This window comes from Sus scrofa, chromosome 3, assembly GCF_054392235.1.
Source record: "Sus scrofa isolate SSC_HxYL_T2T_F1_AM1 chromosome 3, Sscrofa_HxYL_maternal_Yorkshire_Landrace_v2.0, whole genome shotgun sequence".
In the NCBI taxonomy this organism is placed as follows: Eukaryota; Metazoa; Chordata; class Mammalia; order Artiodactyla; family Suidae; genus Sus; species Sus scrofa.
The window spans coordinates 97083727-97102982 of NC_139385.1; the positions used below are offsets into that span (position 1 = coordinate 97083727).

Here is a 19256-nt window from a genome sequence, read left to right on the forward strand (position 1 = left end):
ATGGTTGAAAATATCCATTTGAATATAATGTATTAAAGAAGACCATCAAGGAAAGAACAGAGAAGAGAGAAAGGGAGATCCTGATCATGTAAATAGGAAGCCACTAAACATTCAGTCACTCATTCATTCATTCATTTAGCAGGTATTAACTGAGCATTTATTCTGTGCAAAGAACTCTTTAGGCACTGAGAATACAGTGAGGATAGAAAGACACAGAATCTCTGCCTTCATGAAACTTCTAAGAATAAGATCCTTACTGTAAGGAAAAATTAGACAAAAAATTTAACAATTGTGATAAATTATTTGAATAAACTGAATGGGGTGATGTGGTAAAGACCAATTGAGGGGGCTCCCTGTGATAGTCAGAGATGGCCACTTAGAGGAGGGGAACATATGACCCCCACAGAAATGTTTCCTTCATAATAAGAATAACAATGGTGGCCGCAGCTTACCACAATCTTCTAAAAGTCCTCTCCTCTCCTTTTTTTGATTCTTAGCTTCATATTTGTTTGTTGGGTTTTTGTTTGTTTTTTTTGTTTTTTTTTTTTTGTTTTTTTGTTTTGGCCATCCCCATGGCATGCAGAAATTCCTGGGCCTGGGATTGAACTTGTCCCACAGTAGTGACCCAAGGCACAGCACTGAATCCTTAACCTCTAGTCCACCAGAGAACTCCAGCTTCATATTTATTTGAATTTCCTTCTATCTCAGCCACTTTACAGCTGGTGAGGAAGAGATATTCCTCCACTGGACCTCTAAATGTTGATGGACTTTAGGAACATGTCCAGAACAGAACTCTAATTTCTCCCTCAAAGCTGCCTTCTATGTTTCAAAAAATGGCAGGGGAGACCACCTTCTCAAACCTGGAGTCATTCTTGAGATTCCTGCTCCCTCACTTTCATATCCAGTTCACCAGCATGTCCTGCCCATTCCAGCTCTTCAGACTGTCTGCTCTCCCTAAACTCTAGATGACAGTGACACTCTGTCCTAGACTACTGCAGGAAATAGTCCCAAGTGGCTCCCTCCTTCTTTTCTTGCCCTCCTCCATTCATGGCCTTTAAAAAGTATAACCAGATCACGTTACCCCTCTGTATAAAGTCATCAAAATATTTTCCTTCACACTAAGAGTAAAATCAGCCTCCTCACAATGGATTAAAGGCTCCATATCATCCAGCCCCTGTTTCTCCCTCTGACTTTGATTGATTTCTCCTTCATTCATGGTACATCAGCCAGTTACTTAGTTTTCTTTCAAGAACATGTCTGTGTAAGTGTTCTCTTTTGTTCCTGCCCTTTAAGTGTCTGGATCCTTTTACACATATAAAGGGTGAAGAGCCCAATCTAGGAGATTCTGAGTTTGAATCAGATAAAGCCTGAATATGAGTTTCTAAATATCTAGTGTATTTTTGTTTGTTTGTTTGTTTGTTCTGGCCTGATATAGGAGGACTGGAAAGCTTTGTAAGTATGGGAGTATATCTTTTATCTGGATCCACACTTTGCCTGTTATTTCCTCTCTGCCTTTTGAGTATTATTGAGGATATGTTACAGGCAAGGGAGGGATATAAGGGGTGATTGAGTCAATCAGTCCATCAAAGTGTTTTTTTTTTGTTTTTTTTTTTTTTTTTTGTCTTTTTGCCTTTTCTAGTGCCGCTCCTGTGGCATATGGAGGTTCCCAGACTAGGGGTCTAACCAGGGCTATTGCTGCCGCCGGCCTACACCACAGCCACAGCAACATGGGATCCGAGCCGCATCTGCGAGCTACACCACAGCTCACGGCAACACCAGATCCTTAACCCACTGAGCAAGGCCAGGGATCGAACCTGAAACCTCATGGTTCCTAGTCGGATTCGTTAACCACTGCGCCATGACAGGAACTCCCATCAAAGTATTTTTAAGTACTTATTTTTACTCTGAAGCACAAATTTACCATGTAGTCTAAGCATGTAGTTTTCTGTACATTTTGTACCCTGTGAGATAGGTATACTTCTTATATCCATTTTATAACTTAGGCTTAGATATGCTGTGTAATGTACCCAAAGCTAGTTAGAAAGTGTTAAGAGTTGGGACTTAAGCCCATCTCTGCCTGCCTTCAAAGCAGGTTTCCTAAAACATCATCAGATATTTATTATCTCTTGCTGTAACTAGCTACATATAAAGTACTTTGTATCAATATTGTGTTAATAGCGGCAGTGGAAGTAGAGAATTATTCCAATCTGAACCAAAAAACTGTAGATTTCAGATATTTCCCAGCATGTCTGCAAAACTGATGGGATCTCCAAGCTAGACATATTTTCAAGAGGTGACAGAAATCTAATTATGATTATTGACCTTTGAGGGATTTTGAAATACCCTTAGTTAAATTCACACACCTACAAAATGTTTGTTTAAATTTACAAGGCTCTACAATATAACCGCTGCAGTCCATTCAGACTTAGTCAGGGCCAATGGCTCAGGTTAAAAACATCATTTCTTTTATTTATTTATTTATTTATTTTCTTTTTAGGGCTGCACCATTGGCATATGGAGGTTCCCAGGGAAGGGGTCAAATTGGAGCTGTAGCACTAGCCTGCACCACAGCCACAGCAATGCCAGATCCAAGCCACGCCCATGACCTACACCACAGCTCAAGGCAATGCTGGATCCTTAACTCACTGGGTGAGGCCAGGAATCAAACCTGCATCCTCATGGATACTAGTTGGATTCGTTACCACTGAGCCATGACAGGAACTCCAAGAACATCATTTCTAAGGGAAGAATAAACCAGTCACAGCAAGCTTGATACATTGAATAAGTTTTAAGCCTAGTATGGTGTCACCTTTGCCTGCTGCCTCAGCTGCCATCCACTCTAATCCTATGGAAGTGAAATCTGAGGGGAAGGTAGAGGAAAGATTAAACACTTAGGAGGAATTGAATTCAGGCTGCGTAACACATATACAAAGCAGAGTGCCAAATTCTACCTAGAGTATAGGATTTAGTCCCATACAGCTTTGGTACATTGGATGACAGGTTTGAGAAGTAGCCATGGGATCTGTCATCATGTTATTGATGTGATCTTCTAGGGACTTCTTGATTCTAAATGAGGTGAGAGAGACAAGAGTCTCACAACAATAGTTGCTCCAAAATACACAGACACAATGGAAATAATGGTAATAATTTATCTGGAAAACTTGGGAGAAAGAATTGGAAAGCAGAGTAGGCTCGACTTACCAGTGAAAAAAGAGTGGTTCATTCTTAGTGAGAAGACTAGAATCCCCAGTATGATCAACCAGCAAAAGCATTCCTTAAAAAATGAAATAACTTCTATATCTTCTAATAACTCCCTCTTTTTTCTTTTTTTTTTTTTTTGTGGCCCCACTGAATTCTACTAAAGCTATACAAAATGCATTTATCAACAGATTACTTCTCCAAAATCAAAAATGTATTGTGTTAAGAGCCTTCTTTTAGTTATTATTATTCAAATAACCATCAAAATAAAATGTTAGTTCCTTCTCCAGTCAGAAGAGTCCCTTTAGACCATGAAAGAAATGTTAATTAAAGAGAATCCCTACTGGATGCCATTGATCTTTCACTCAGGATTGAAATCTTTCTGTAGGAAATCAGAACTGACATAGTAGGTTAACACTTGCATACAAAGTGTCAGTATGCTTTGGGTATTTAATTTCAAATGCGGATTGAAAATGTTAGACTGCTGTGTATTTTTTAAAGCATTAGTACTTAATAATTTGTACTTCACTATAAATTGCTTAACTTAAAAATGAGAATAGTGCATATCTTCAGATATACTACTTTCTTATTTATAGTCATATATAAATTATATTCATGCTACAATGTTTTGTTAATTTTTTATGGTTTTTCTGCGGCTTGAGGGTGTTTCTGATGTTGTTTTTATGAGCTCATATCAAAAGCTAGAAATTGGATATATTTCCATGGAAATCACTTTCTGTAGGAGAGTTTGTGATGTAAATCAACTGTTATGGTGATAAAACACACCATGATGGCACAGGAGTGGATATTTGATGTACTTTATGTTTATTGGTTTTATGGAATTTTGTTTTTGTTGTTGTTTATCAGTTTAGTTTCTTTACATTTGGACACTAGAAAGATTTTATGTAATTTCAGTCCCCTTGACTTTGATGGGTCTACCTCACTCCTTTGTCTACTATATTAAATACTCAAACTGTTATTTTGCAGTTGAGATTTTAAAAAATCTATTTTAAGATCCCAATAATAAATTTATTCATCCAAAAAAAAAATCAATTGGACACCTCCTATATACCAGGTACTGTTCTGAGTACTTAGGACACAAGTGAACTAAAAAAGGCCACAGACCTCATGAGCTTATATTCTGTATACAACCTAATAAATAAAAGTAAATGATATGCCAGTACGTAATAAGGTGGTTTATGCTAAGAAAAAAAGAATAGAGGATAGAAAGAGGGAACAGGAGTAGGGGCAGGGTTGCAAGCTTATGGAGTTGTAAGGAGAAGACTCTTCGCAATGACATTTGAGGAAAGGTTCAGTAGCGTTGAAGAGGTTAGCTTTTGGCTGCCTGGGAAAAGAACATTCTCAAGAGAAAGGGAGACAACCACTGCAAATGTCATAAATTGGAATTATATTTCATGTGTTCAAAGAATAGAGAGAAGGCCAGTATGCCTACAATGGAGTGAGTGAGGGGAAGAGTAATAGGAGAAGATAGTGAGGAGATTTGTTTATTCTAAGCAGCAATGGAAAGCTATTGGAAGGTTTTTAAGTAAAGAGTGCCATGATCTAACAATCTGTAGCTGTTGTGACTAAACTATAGAGAGTCAGGGCAAGACTAGAAGGAAGATCAGATGGGAAACTGTTGCAGTTATTCAGGTGAGAGGATGTGGTGGCACAGAACAGAAAAGTAGCTGTGGAAATATGAGAAGTGGTGGGATAATAGACACATTTTAAAGGTAATGCCGTGGGATTTGCTGATGGCTTAGGAGTGAGGGAGAGAGAAAGAGGAGTCAAAGATGGCTCAAAGGGCTTGGCATGAGCAACCAAAGGAACAGAGATGTCACCACTTGGAAAATACATAGCCAAAGAGTGGACTTAAATGGATCAAGAATTTGGACTTCTGCTTTCCTGCCTGGTATGTAAGGTGCTTTCAAGTCATCACTCCATTCTAACAACTAAAAAAACAAAACCATCTACAAAATTGGCAACTCTCCTTAGATCCATCAGAGAAGTGAGGTCACAGGTCACAAACTACTTCCCCCCAAATTGGGGAGATAGATAGGCAAGTACACACAATCACAACTTACTGGAGAAGAAACCCATCGACAGTTACCTCCACAGGAACCAGTGCAGTGTAGGAAAACCTGACTAGTTGATGAGTTGCTGGAGGCTCAGCATGAGCAAGTTTGAGAGTTCAAAACTCCAGCCCAGCCATGGGGCGGGGGGGTGCCCACATGTTTTTGTTAGTTTTACCACCAGGAGTTCTACAGATCCTCACAGTGGATATCAGAGCAAAATCTCATCACACTTCCAGCAAGGGAGGAGAAAACATTTTATGATATACCAGAGCATGCTGCTATTCTTAATAATGCCTGCCCTCAGGTGAAATTATTTTACCAGAGCCTCATTTGCTCAGGCTTTATGAGTAAAGGGAAATACCCAACTTCAGCCCATCCTGCCTCATGTAAGGGAGGAAGAAAATTGAGAAGCACTGGTAAAATCCACAGTCCAGGAGTGCGGTCTCACTTTAAGACTCGTAAGCATCACAGAATGCTCCCCCTCCCCACCACACCTTATCACCACTTTACTAAGGGCCTCTTATCCAGTGCATCATACCCACCTTTCAACAAAATAAATTTACAAGACATACTAATGGGGGGGAGGCATAATTAGCTTTTTTAGTTCAAAAAGATTAAACAAGCATTAGAACCAGTCAGAAATGGCAGCAGTGACATGGTGGGGCATATTTACTGTTAGATGCAAATGATCAGAGCAAGGCAAGGGATGCAACACTAATTGAAAGTGTTCACATTATGCCCAAATTCTCCTAGGATCCCTTATTGTTTTTGTCTGCCCTGCTCCCAGCTTCTATGCAGCTTTACCTCCCGTGGGCTAAACCTGTCAATCTACTGTGACCTGCTGTCCTCAGGCCACCATAGCCACTTGTGCAGAAAGCTGGAAGTATCTGGATTTTGCATGCTCACCACCACCACACCCACTGCCTTGCTCCACATCTGGTCCTTTACAAGGGACAGTGGTGCAGCAAGATGACTGCCCAGCTTACTTGCCAAGGACAATTTACCCTCGAGTCTCCTTGCAGCATCAGGTTGAAGGTACCCACCAGAAATTATGCCTTTGCTTGGCATCCTCCTCCTTCTTTTCTTGCTTGCCCCCATTTCCTTCCTTGTTTCTCTGGAGAGCTCTTCCCAAACACAAAAATCCTTGTCTCAGAGTCTGCTTCTGGGAAACTCAACCTAAAACATTCTGTTTCAAGATTTCACAGCACCTTGTACTTCTCCTTCATATTACTCAACTCATGGGTAATTACTTGTTCAAAATTCATTTCCCCTAATAGTGTATAAGCTGCATAAGTGGAGGGACTGTGTTTTTCCCACTGCTGCATCCTGAGTATCTAGCCTTGTTAGTGGTACATAGATTCAAACACATGCTGGATTATAAATGAAGTAATGAACCATCTAAGAGGGTCAAAATTAAAACTTGTTTTAATTTTTGAAAGGAAATAATGCTTTATTGCCTTTAACTAGGTTTAGTGAATTAACCTAAGGTTAGATAAGTAAGCCTTATTATTGAAAAATAGAAATCCTTAGGAATATGCTTGTCAGTTTGCAGTCCTTTGGGCCTTCATTATATTTTCTACACTGATCATTTTCCTTAAAAGCGAAGACAGAAGCAAGAAAGGAGCTAAGCAGGTACCAATGGCACTGGGTATGTACTAATCCTAGTCATCCTTCCCTTTAGGTTCCATCTTCCTAGTTACGATGAATCGAACAATGTTCAGAATATCAGATTCTTTGAACAACATCAGCAAGACACAGGAAATTGTTCAAACCACAATCACTGCCACTGCTGCTCATGTCTGCTAAAAGAGGCCTAAGCAAATGGTTCAGGTCATTACAGCAATACATGCAGGAGAGAAAATGTATGCATCAATCCACATTTTCATTGGAAGGACAGGGAACTGACTGATTCTCTCGGGGCTTGCTCTCAGTGACTTAAGACACCAAATTGCAGCAAGTAGATTTCCTGAGTAATTTTAAGGCAAAGAATACAGAAGAGAAGTACACATGAAAAAAAAAAAAAAAAAAAAAAAAAAAAGAGTCAGTTCTTTCTGCTATCCTGCCTAGAATTTTAACTACCAAACTGAACGTATGTGAATTCTTTGGGTTTTTTTAATCGTTTTTCAAATCATCTTCTTCCTCTGTGAGTTGAATACATTTCATCCAATATAAATGCCAATTTTAAGTTGTAATGTGAAAAAAGATGTGTTCATTAATCATAAGATGTTCGTTCCAACTTGGACCATCTTCCCTTGGGGTGCTAAGGAAACTTTGCTCAAGATGAAAGAAATTAGGGTCCTGCTGTGAGTTGAAGAGTCCTAAGGAGAAAAAGGTCAATGTACATTGTCTGTAAAGATGTCTTCTTTATAAAAGCCTCATGCTAACATTTTAAAACAGTTATGCCATCTGAGAAAACAATGAGAACTAGGTTTGAGTTTATCCACTAAAGGAAGAGATAGTTCAGATGATTCTTAACTCAATAACTAAATCTCTGTTTCACCATAAATGCAAATTAATTTATTGAAATATACATATTTATTCCAAACTTTTGGTGAAGGGTATATTCACATAAGTAAATGTAAAAATGAAATAAAATCTCTTAGTTCATGGCAGTGATATTTTATTTTTGTTTTGCTTGCATTGTAATTGATTTAGAATTTCTTTACTGCCACTCCTGGGGCTTGATAGTCATTTGATAAATACAGGATGAAGGTTATGTTTTTAAATTTCTGAATTTATACTACTTTTCTTTCCAAAATAGGTAATGAGCTTACAAAAAGAAGACTCTGCAATATTCAATGGAATTAATAAATCAGGAATGGATAATGAAGACAGGAAAAAAATAGGAATTCAAAAATGCTAGTCATGGTGGTTAATGCTGTTTATATGACTAAACTTCTTTTTTGTTTTTTTTTTTTTTTTTGTCTTTTTAGGGCTGCACCCGCAGCATATGGAGGTTCCCAGGCTAGGGGTCGAATTGGAGCTATAGCTGCCGCCCTACACCACAGCCACAGCAATGCAGGATCCAGGCCGCATCTGAGAACTACACCACAGCTCATGGCAATGCTGGATCCCCAACCCACTAAGCAAGGCCAGGGATTGAGCCTGTGTCCTCATGGGTGCTAGTCAGATTCATTTCTGCTGAGCCATGACAGGAACTGCCTATATGACTAAACTTCTAAACCGGGCTCTGGACCTCCCGTCAGCCAACAAGAGACCAAACGTGGTAAATTTACGCCAAATAAGAGGAGAAAACCCTCACTACCTCATTATGAGACAAACGTTTTCCAGTTATAAATTTTAGACTGAATTTTTCAATTGACATTATTTCTGAGATCCTGTTTATTCATTGGACATTATGTTTGGTAACATTTTTATAGCAAACACATGGTCATGGTTTCGTTTTCATTTCATGAAATGGTACTTGGTTAAATATTTAATGCTACTGAGTGAAGTGATTCTGTGAGTCAGGCTTATGTAGCAAACTCTGGTGATCTGATTTGTGTTCATGACAATGTTAAATTACCAAAAATGAGTACTTTATTTTCCTAAATGGAAGTTTTCTCAGCCAGGCTTTTGTTAAGAGTTAGATGGTAGAAAATTAGGTTATAATCTCCAACCAGTGTTTGAGAAGCAAATTTCTGTACTGAGAGTGAATTGAAGAAAGTCCCACAAATGACCTGGTGGATAGACTGACCTTTTCTTATAATTGCAGGTGAACCTTTTGCTATTCTCCTTTGGATTAACTAATGATCCTTTGATGCCCACAGGGAAGCATTGGTTAGAATGCCAGTAAGTGATGTTACAAAAAGATGTTAGATGTGATCCAACACAAATAAGTACTATAATTTATACTCTCACATGGCAAAAAAATGGTTTGGTCTTAAGAACACTTTTTCTTTTGGAAAAAATGCAGCAATGCGGGTGTTGACAAGTTCTATTTCTATTCAACACTATGCTTTAGTGGTAATGACAACAATAATATTAATGATAATAGTATTGTTTATTGCAAGCTTATTTGTATGTGAAACAGTTTCCAGTGCTTTATACATAATGTAATCTTCATGAAAAGTTTATGAATTAGATATTTTTTCCCCTTTGTACAGATGAGAATACTGAAATACGAAGGTCATACAGCTACTAAGGTGTGGAGCCCAGGCAGTCTAATTTCAAAAACTGAATTCTTAACCACTACACTAAAAAAAAAAAAAAAAAAAAAACTATAAGAATTATAATGAGAGAAACAAACTTATCAGTAGATAATCACATAATTGTCTGTTGGAAATTTAACAGGATCCACGAACTGTTCTCCAGGGCTACTTAATAAAAGATCAATGAAGGAAAATACGCAGAGTTCTCCCACCTCTGGAGGAACCAATTAGGAAAAAAAAAAAAAAAAAAAGCAGCAATAGAAAAAAGGTCCTATTCACAAAATCAACAAAACTATAGCACACCTAGGAATAAATGCAACAAAAGATGTGCAAGACCTTCATGAATAAAACTACAAAGCATTATGAGAAGATATAAATAAATCTGAATACATTTAAAAATTAATTGATGGAAAAACCCAATATTTTAGATAGATGGAGAGATAGATCCAATTCAATTCTAACTAAATCCCAAGCAGTACTTTTTATGAAAACTTATAAATTAATCTCTAAAACGAATATGGAAGGGAGAGTTAAGACTAAAGAGAACAAGATGATAGCAAAATATGAGCAAGACATAGTAATTAAGTAATTAAGACAATGAGCATTGGGGGAACACAAGGTGGATGTAACCAACCATTGAGCCACAAGTGGACCTGGGTAATCAGAAGCCCCACCCCTTCCCGGTCCTTTAAATATACTTTCCACCCATGGTTCCCACAGCTGAGGCCATTTTCAAAGATGCGCTCTTTCATGAGTAATGTGTTAATGAAATCATCTGGACCTAATACATGATTGAACGCCAGTTGAGGCCCCTATATAAACATAAAACGCTGATGGTGGGTTCAGTGTTGTTCCCTCTTGTGGCCGCTTAAGACCAGTCTCAGAAGTAAGTTCTCTCGCTTGTTAAATCAACCACCTACCGTCTGGAGGGTCTGTCCCTTTCTCCCCTCTTTCCCTGAACTTTGTGTAGAGGAGCCAATTTGTGAACCAACAAAGGGAAAGCCAGTTAGGATAAAGGAGAAAAGGGTCTTAGAGTTAATCACAGAGGAAATCCTGGATTGGCCTTTGACCTCCATGTGGGAAGGGGGGGTGGCCTATATTTAGATGCTTGTGGACTGCTGTGTGAGTACAGGGACTCCCCCAAAACACCAGCTGGTCTGATGAGCTTCCCTGAGGAACTGCACAGAGTGTACTGCACCAAAGAAGGAAAACGCATGGCTGCAGGGTGCATTGTTGGGCTCTGCTGTGGGCAGTTCTCTGACCACTCATGCCCAACTGGAGACTGAAGTTGGAGTTAGAAACCAGAAGGAGAGCTGTGGTTGGAGAAGAGTGTGCCAGTGTCCACTGCTCTGGAGCCCGGGGCTGGCAGACAGAGGAAAACAAGGTAAGCTGGACACATGTGTGTGCCATTTTGCAAAGCTAGGAGATTCCAAGCTGCTGCAAATTAAGGTCTGAGTGCCTGTGACAAAACCTGGATGGATCGCCAAGAGGTAGAATCTCTAGGAGAGTGAGCAGAGTCAAAAGGAGGATGTTATGGTGTTTATCATAAACGGATGAAATGCCCTGAGTCTTCAGATGGCTAATAGGAAAGCAAAAGCGCAGCAACCACCCCAGCCAGCAGGGCAGCCCTTAATCCCGGAAACATTCATGAGGAGAAAATATACTCCTGCTGAGCTTATTGATATGGCTGCCAAGTTCTAGGGAAAATATCCAGGCATGGTTAATACAGCTATGGGATGAATATGGGGGTGATGTCATTTCTCAAGCCTAGCCGGAGGCAGAGAAAATGAGCAACATCTACCACACCCTGTCCTCCAGCATTGGGTAAAGTAGGGCTGGGGGATTGGGGAGGGGGGGGTGTCAAGATATTCTCTCCCTTATAGACTGCATTACTCTAGCTTGCATTGAGGCTTGATCCAGTGAGGGGATCTTCCTGGGCATGTGGGACCCTGGAGACCTATAGAGGAGATACAAGAAATGCTTAGGGAATTGGGAATGCTAAAGTAGCATGGTTGGCCCTGTCATTGAAAGCTCTGATCTGATTGGGCCAAATTCACTGCAGGAATGACCATCTAGCATGGGACACTGGCACCTATGCTGAGCTGGATCATGGGCAAAATCTATGATGTTGGGCAATGAATTGCTGATCTAGGGGAAACTGACAAACTCTGGGAACAGGTACCAGCTTTGGGAAAGACTCAAGCCCAGGAGCTCAAAATCCCAAAGGCTACCCCAATCTTCTGTGAAAGGTCCTACAAAAGTAGCTTGGAAGCAAATGTGGTTTGACTTCATTGCTGCAGGAACTCCCTAGGAAAGATAGACTGGCAACCCAGCTACGTTGGCCAGCCTGTGAAGAGTTTTAAAACTTGAACAATTCAAACATGCTCCACTCGTCCCTACCATCCCTGATGCCTCACCTGCTCCAGCTGAGGCATCAGGGATTGTGTCCTATTCAGGGAGAGAGTTTCCCACAACCCTGGTATAGGATGCAAGCCAGAATTGCCCCCAGGTGAGGGCCACTGGAGGCAATTGAAGGCCTTATGTTGAGCTTACGATTCGCTCATCCTTCCAAAATAAGAGGTGACTGCTATGGTTGGTACTGCAGTTGAATGTACTAAACTATATAGTAAGTCTCAGAAGTTGTCTAGGCCTGTCATTGCCATCCATAATTATGGAGGGCAAATGGTCATGGTCAGGAAGGCGCCTTGGACACTGTACATTTAATATTCTTACCCAAGGGACTACAAGGGTTTTGTTTTGTTTTGTTTTCTCTATCTCCAATACCAGAGAACACATTGGGCATTAAAGCTCCACAAGATCAAATTCTGCAAACCTCTATAGATGAATTCAGCATCTGGGCTAGAATAATTAAAGGAAAATGCCAACAGGAAACCAGTAAGTGTACTGCCCTTATGAAAAATCCGAACTCTCAAACGATATAAATTGAGGGGCATAGAGAAATAGGAGAAACTACCCATAACTGCACCAAATGGACAGGTACTGCACATCCTGTTCATAGTGCTTTGAACAGGCTGGTGTGGCTGGTAAAAAGAGCCAGGTGGCTCAGAGAAGATGATCTTGGACTTCCTAGAACTGAACAAGATAGTGCCCTATCAACATGGCAGTACCCAATACAGCCACAATCTTAGATACGTCAGCCATGGTGTTAGGAATGTGCCATGCTCTACTGGACTTAGAAAATGGTTTTTCAGTGTAACCCTGGTGACTGAGTCACAAGATCAGTTTGCCTTCATGAGGGAGGGGCAACAATGAACCTTTCAGGTGCTTCCCCCAGGCTACCTGCACAGCCCCACACGTCATGGGACAGTAGCCTGAGATCAGTCCCTGTGCTCCTTCCCCATATCAGTAAAATGGCCAGTCGGAGCCTTGCCTCTGTGTAAGACACTCTGCATACTTTGCTGGAACACCTGTAAGAGGAGGGTGGATGATGAACCCATGGAAAATTCAAGGCTCAAGCACCAGCATCAAGTATGGGGGAGTTGCTTAGTTGGACAAGATGCAATTAAGGCACATGCCTATCCAGCTCCAAAGAGGTAAAAGAAGTACAAGCCTTTGTAGGGTTTCTAAGGGTGTTGGGGAACTTTTATTCCTCACCTGGTACAGTGTCTCCATCCCTTAAAACACATGATAAAGAAAGGACATGTGTAGGACTAGGGATCAAAACAGCATGTCACTTTGAGGATGCAGAAATACTATAGAAAGCAGATTAAAGCTCTGGGCATCTCATTCATCCTGAGTTAGATGAATCCATGACTCTGGATGGTATGGATTGTATGCTGTGGTGGAAACAACAGAAAGAGAGTCTACCCCTAGGATTTTTGGTCCCAGTCCTGGAAGGGGGCAAAAGCTTGTTATACCCACATAGAGCAACAGCTCCTAGCAGTGTACAGAGCACTCCTGCAGATAGAGCCTCTCCTAAGGGAACAGTGTACTAGGATAAGAACTTGCCCTAAAAAGGTATAGGTTAAGGGTATGTTCCATCAACCTTCCTCTGCTGTGGCTCAAACTTCCATGCTGAGTGGCTATGCCTATTTAGAACAGAGGAGCAGTCTGCCCAAGCCCACTGCCTCTAGAAATAATGGTGCTACTAGACCCTGCAGAATATGTAGAGCTTCTAAATATCCCTTTCTCTATTCCTGTGACAGCCCCCGTAGACAGGAAATAGGGGAATTCCTGCCCCCATATACAGTTGGGTCTAGCTGAGGCAACCCACCCAATAGACTGCAGTCACTACTCAGCCCATCACTGACACCATCTGGATTGAAATAGAAATGAATCACAGCAGCTGGATTGAAATAGGAATGAATCACACAGTGGGCTGAACTTGGCAGTTTGGCTGACCCCTCATGAGCCCTGGCCATAAACACATTGCACTGACAGTGGTCTGTTTTAAAGAGACTAACCCTATGGCTTGGACAATGGAAGGACAAGGGGTAAATGATCATGAATAAGTCCTTGTGGAGTCTGAATCTGCGGAAAGACATTTGAGCAAGAACCTGAGGCAGTCCTCATGGTCCTCCACATCCCAGTTCATAAGGCATTGACACTCCCTAGCCTGGAAATGAGCTCTAGCAACTGAGCCTTCAGTAGTTACAGTAGACTGGGTGCATAGAAAGAGCACCTACCATGGCACATGGGTCGATGGCATATTGCCAAGAATGCCACATTGCCTTTGAAGTACAATAATTTGGCTAATGTCGTAATAGCATGCCCCGTGTGTTCTAAACAATAGCCAAGACAACTACCAAAGGAGTCTGGGGCCATCCATCAAAGTTCCCAACAAGTGAGGGATTGGCAGGTTATTGGCCCTCCTGCTCCAAGTGAATGTTCTAAAAGTACTTTGGTTTGTGTGGATACTGTCTGGCCTAGCCCAGGCTACTACCCCTGGATTAGAGAAGCTGAGAACCACGTATGAGTACCTTCATTGAATAGATGGTGGTTGTCAGTCACATTTCAAAGGTCATAATGTGTAAGACTGGGCAAAAAAAAATCCATGACCTTGAATGGGGGTTCCATCTCCTCTGTAACCCATAGCAGCAGTATTGGTAGAAAGGAAGAATGAAGTATTAAAGCAACATATTAAGTTACTAACTGGTAAAACTACCTTAATGGGGTGGACTTAAGTACTATCCTAGGTTTTAATACAATTGAATAATCAACCAATAGGGCCTGTGGCCCTGAATGCAAGCCTGGGGACCCTTGTCGAGATAGCCAGTACCATAAAGATATTGGCAAACTGTTCCAGCTATCACTGTGGATCAATATGCTGTGTTGCTGAGAACACCAAGTCCTATCATGCTTTGGAAAGGTGTTATCTACTAAATTTTCAATGGAACTTCCCCGACAGATGGGTGAATTTCCCCATACGCCTGGTAGGGACTACTCAGCAGGGGTTGGGATCCTATTGTCCACATGTCAGAACTATTGAAGTACACTATACCTAAAATGGAACCTGCACTGTTAGAACAGGGGAGAAGGTGAGGTCCTGGTCTGGCATATCCCACTTCCAGTCCATCTCCTCACACCTGACAGTGCTGTGTCCACTGGCCAATATGATATGCACCACCAGGTCAAGTTTCTAAAGCTGGCAAACTTCCTTTCAAGGTTAGGTGGACTCATTCTTTCCACCGGTATAATCATTTGGTCACTGTCTTTGTTCCTTTTTGTTAGCCTGGAAGACATCATAGCACACACAATTCTTACTAATTCACCCGGCAAGACTTAAATGATAGCCAACAAAGCCTGTCCTTACTGAACACTGAAATGTCTCTGAGAAAAGCTGTCTTTCAAAATATGATGGCCTTGGACATGATTACTGCCTTACGATGAGTTACTTGTACCGTTATCCAAACAGATTCATATCTGATGAGTCTGCTAATGTGTCACTTCTATTAAATTACATGAGGATATAAGTTTATGCCTAGAGTGATCCAACCCCCAGTCTAAAGGACTTAATAAATTAGTGGTTTGGATCATGGGGCCCTTGATGGAAAAAATTGTTACTTTGAGGTGTCTGTAGCTTAGCATGTCTTTTTTCTGGCATTTGCCTCTGTTACTATTGTGATATCTGCCTTGGGTGCAGCCAGATAGCCACTGAATAAGCCATGTGTATTCTGGTGGAACTCCCTGCTGACCTCTCAGGGCACATTGAGGAATAGGGGGTGTGTAAGGTTGTAAGAGCAACTCATCCAGAGGACATAGCATTTGGTTGACCCATAAGCTGGACCTGGGCAATTAAAGGCAGGCTCCTTCGCCGTCCTTGGAATGAACATTCTGTCTGCTGTTCCCACAGTGGAATCTGTTTTCAGAGGTACAGCCTTGAGATAGCAATGTGTTGTTGAAAGCATCTGGAAGGTATAGTTGACTGAACCCCCTTAAGGTGTCTATATAAAATTTTAAGATTCTGGAAAGAGGTACAGAGATTGATTTGTCTTGCAGCTTCCCAAGTCAAGTCTTGTAAGTAAGTTCTCCCATTAAAACTACCACCTACCAATCTGGAAGGGCCTGCCTCTTTCTTCCATCTTTTCTTTCTCTCCCTGTGTGCAGCCCAGTATTTAAACCAACAGTGAAATATTACAAATCAATGAACTAGAATAGAGATCTAAAAAACAGAATCATATGTGCACAGATGTGTATATATAAACTTAATAACAGGTGGAACTTTAATTGCAGGTGGATGGGCTAATCAATAAATGATTCTAGAATAATATGGAAAATAAAATTTGACTCTTACCTTACATTTTCTATAACTTATATTTTAAAAATAAATTGTAGCTGGTTAGGTACACAAAAATAAAAACAATTTTAAAGTGTTCAGAATAAAGAGACCCTTATAATTTCAAGGTAAGAAGACTTTTTTGAGGCATAGTTAGTATAAGATATTAAAAAGTTTCAGATGTACAATAATTCATAATTTTTAAAGGTTATATTTCATTTATAATTGTTATATAATATTGGATATATTCCCTGAATTGTAAAATATATCCTATTAGCTTATTTTATGCATAGTAGCTTTTACCTTAATTCCCAGCCCCATTTTGCTCCTCTCCACTTTCTTCTCATTAATAGCCACTGGTTTATAGTTTATATATATATAAATAAAAATCTCACATCTTCTTTATCCATTCATCTGTTGATGAACACTTGGGTTGCCTCCATAAATTGGGAATTGTAAATGATGCTTCTATGAATACAGGGGTGCATATATCCTTTCAAATTGATGTTTCTTTTTAATATATACCCAGGAGTGACATCGATGAATCAGACCTTAGTTTTATTTGTAGTTTTTTGAGAAACCTACATAGTGTTTTTGACAGTGGCTGCACCAATATACAGTTCCAACAATAGTGCACAAGAGTTCCCTTTTCTTCACATCCTTGGCAACATTTGTTGTTTGTGTTCTTTTCAATGATAGCGATTCTGACAGGTGTTGGGTAACTCTTTATTATGTTTTTAGTTTGCATTTATCTGATTAATGACATTGAATGAACACTATTGTATGTGCTTGTTGTCCATCTGTATCTCTTCTTTCAAAAATGTCCATTCAGTTCATTTTTAGTTGTTTTTTTGTTTGTTTGTTTTGTTTTGTTTTTTAGGTTGGGCTTTATGAGCTGTTCATGTATTTTGGGTATTAATCCCTTATCAGTCATACAATTTGGGAATATCTTCTCCCATTCAGTAGGCTGCCTTTTCATTTTGTCAGTGGTTTCCTTTGCTGTACAAAACCTTTTATTTAATCAGGTCCCATTTATTTATTTTTGCTTTTGTTTCCTTTGCCTTAGACTGATCAAAAAAAATATACATTTCTGTGGTTTATGTCAGAGTGTTCTATTTATGTTTTCTTCTAGGGATTTTATGGTTTCCAGTCTTATATTTAGGTCTTTAATTCATTTTGAGTTCATTTTTGTATATGGTATTAGAGAGTACTTCATTTTTTTACATGTAGCTGTCCAGTTTTTCCCAGCACTATTTGTTGAGGAGACTGTCATTTCTCCATGGTATATTCTTGCCTCCTTTGTCATAGATTAATTGACTATAAATAAGTGCACGGATTTACTTCTGGGCTCTCTATTCTGTTCCATTGACCTATGTGTGTATTTTTATGCTAGTATAATACTTTTTATTAAAATATACTTGATTTACTATGTTCTGTAAATTTTTGCTGTACAGCAAAGTGACAGGTCATATATATATGTATATATATATGTGTGTGTGTATATATATATATAAATTATTTTTCTCACATTGTCTTCCATCATATTCTAGTCCAAGATATTGGATATAGTTACCTGTGCTATACAGTAGGACCTCATTGCTTAACCATTCTAAATGTAATAGTTTTCATCTACTAACCCTAAACTTCCAGTCCATCCCACCCCCTTCCTTCTCCCACTTGGCAACCACAAGTCTGTTCTCTAGGTCTGTGAGTCTGTTTCTGTTTTGTAGATAGGTTCATTTGTGCTATATTAGATTCCACATAAAAGTAATATCATATCATATGGTCTGTTTCTGACAAAACTATAATTAAAAAAGATACATGCACCCCTATGTTCATTGCAACACTATTCACACGATAGCCAAGATAGGGAAACAACCTAAATGTCCACTGACACATGAATGGATTAAAAAGCCATGGTACATAAATACAATCAAATACTACTCATCCATAAAAAAGGATGAAAAATGTCATTGTAGCAACATGGATGCAACTAGAGAGTCTCATACTAAGTGAAGTAAGCCAGAAAGAAAAAGACAAATACCACTTTTTTTTTTTTTTTGTCTTTTTGCCATTTCTTGGGCTGCTCCCGTGGCATATGGAGGTTCCCAGGCTAGGGGTTAAATCAGGGCTGCAGCCAACGGTCTACGCCAGAGCCACAGCAATGCCAGATCCAAGCCACGTCTGCAACCTACACCACAGCTCACAGCAACTCTGGGTCCTTAACCCACTGAGCAAGGGCAGGGATCGAACCCACAACCTCATGGTCGGATTCATTAACCACTGCGCCATTATGGGAACTCCAATACCACTTTAATTACTCTAGCTTTATAATATAGTCTAAAGTCAGGGAGAATAATTTCAGATTCGTTAACCACTGTGCCATGATGGGAACTCCAATACCACTTTAATTACTCTAGCTTTATAATATAGTCTAAAGTCAGGAGAATAATTTCTCCAGCTCTATTCTCCTTACGATTGCTTTGGCTATTTGGGATATTTTATGTTTCCATAAAAAGTATAAATCTTTTGTTCTAGTTCCATAAATGTGGTATTTGCATTAAATCTATAGATTGCTTTGGGTAGTGTGGTCAATATTGACAATGTTAATTCTTCCAATCCATAAACACAGTATACCTTTCCATCTGTTAGCATCATCTTTAATTTCTTTCATCAGTTTTCTAAATATAGGTCTTTGACCTTCTTAGGTATGTTTATCCCAAGGTATTCTTCTTAATGCAAAAAAATTTAAATGTGATTGGTATCTTTCTGATAGTTTGCTGTTAGTGTATAGAAATACAACAAATTTCTGCATGTTTATTTTTGTATCCTGCAACCTTACTGAAATTACTGATGAGATTTAGTAGTCTTTTGTTGGTATCTTTAGGACTTTCTACGTGTAGTATCATGTCTTCTGCAAACAGTGACAGTTTTGCTTCTTCCTTTCCAATTTGGATTCCTTTTCTTTCTTTTTCTTGTCTCATTGCTGTGATTAGGAGTGCCAATACTACATTGAATAAAAGCAGCCAGTGTGGTATACTTGTCTTTTCCTGATCTTAGAGGAAATGCTTTCAGCTCTTCACTGTGGAGTATGTT

The 19256-nt window shown here is 39.7% G+C and overlaps 1 protein-coding gene across 4 annotated transcripts in view; it reads left to right on the top strand.

Annotated features, from left to right (window-relative positions):
• Window positions 1-10268: 10268 nt before the first annotated feature.
• The window catches only part of LOC146404786 (uncharacterized), a 64715-nt gene continuing 55727 nt past the window's right edge, over window positions 10269-19256 (top strand). For 2 of the 4 annotated variants that reach the window (XR_014841940.1, XM_085019291.1), the window contains exon 1: window positions 10269-10808. Coding sequence is in view for 1 of the 4 variants with exons in the window: in XM_085019291.1 (XP_084875417.1) it covers window positions 10692-10808 (117 nt within the window). In the remaining 3 variants the exon portion in view is untranslated. Of the gene's footprint in view, window positions 10809-12211; window positions 12320-12791; window positions 12979-19256 lie in introns of all 4 variants that reach the window. The other 2 variants (XR_014841938.1, XR_014841939.1) reach the window with 2 other exon arrangements.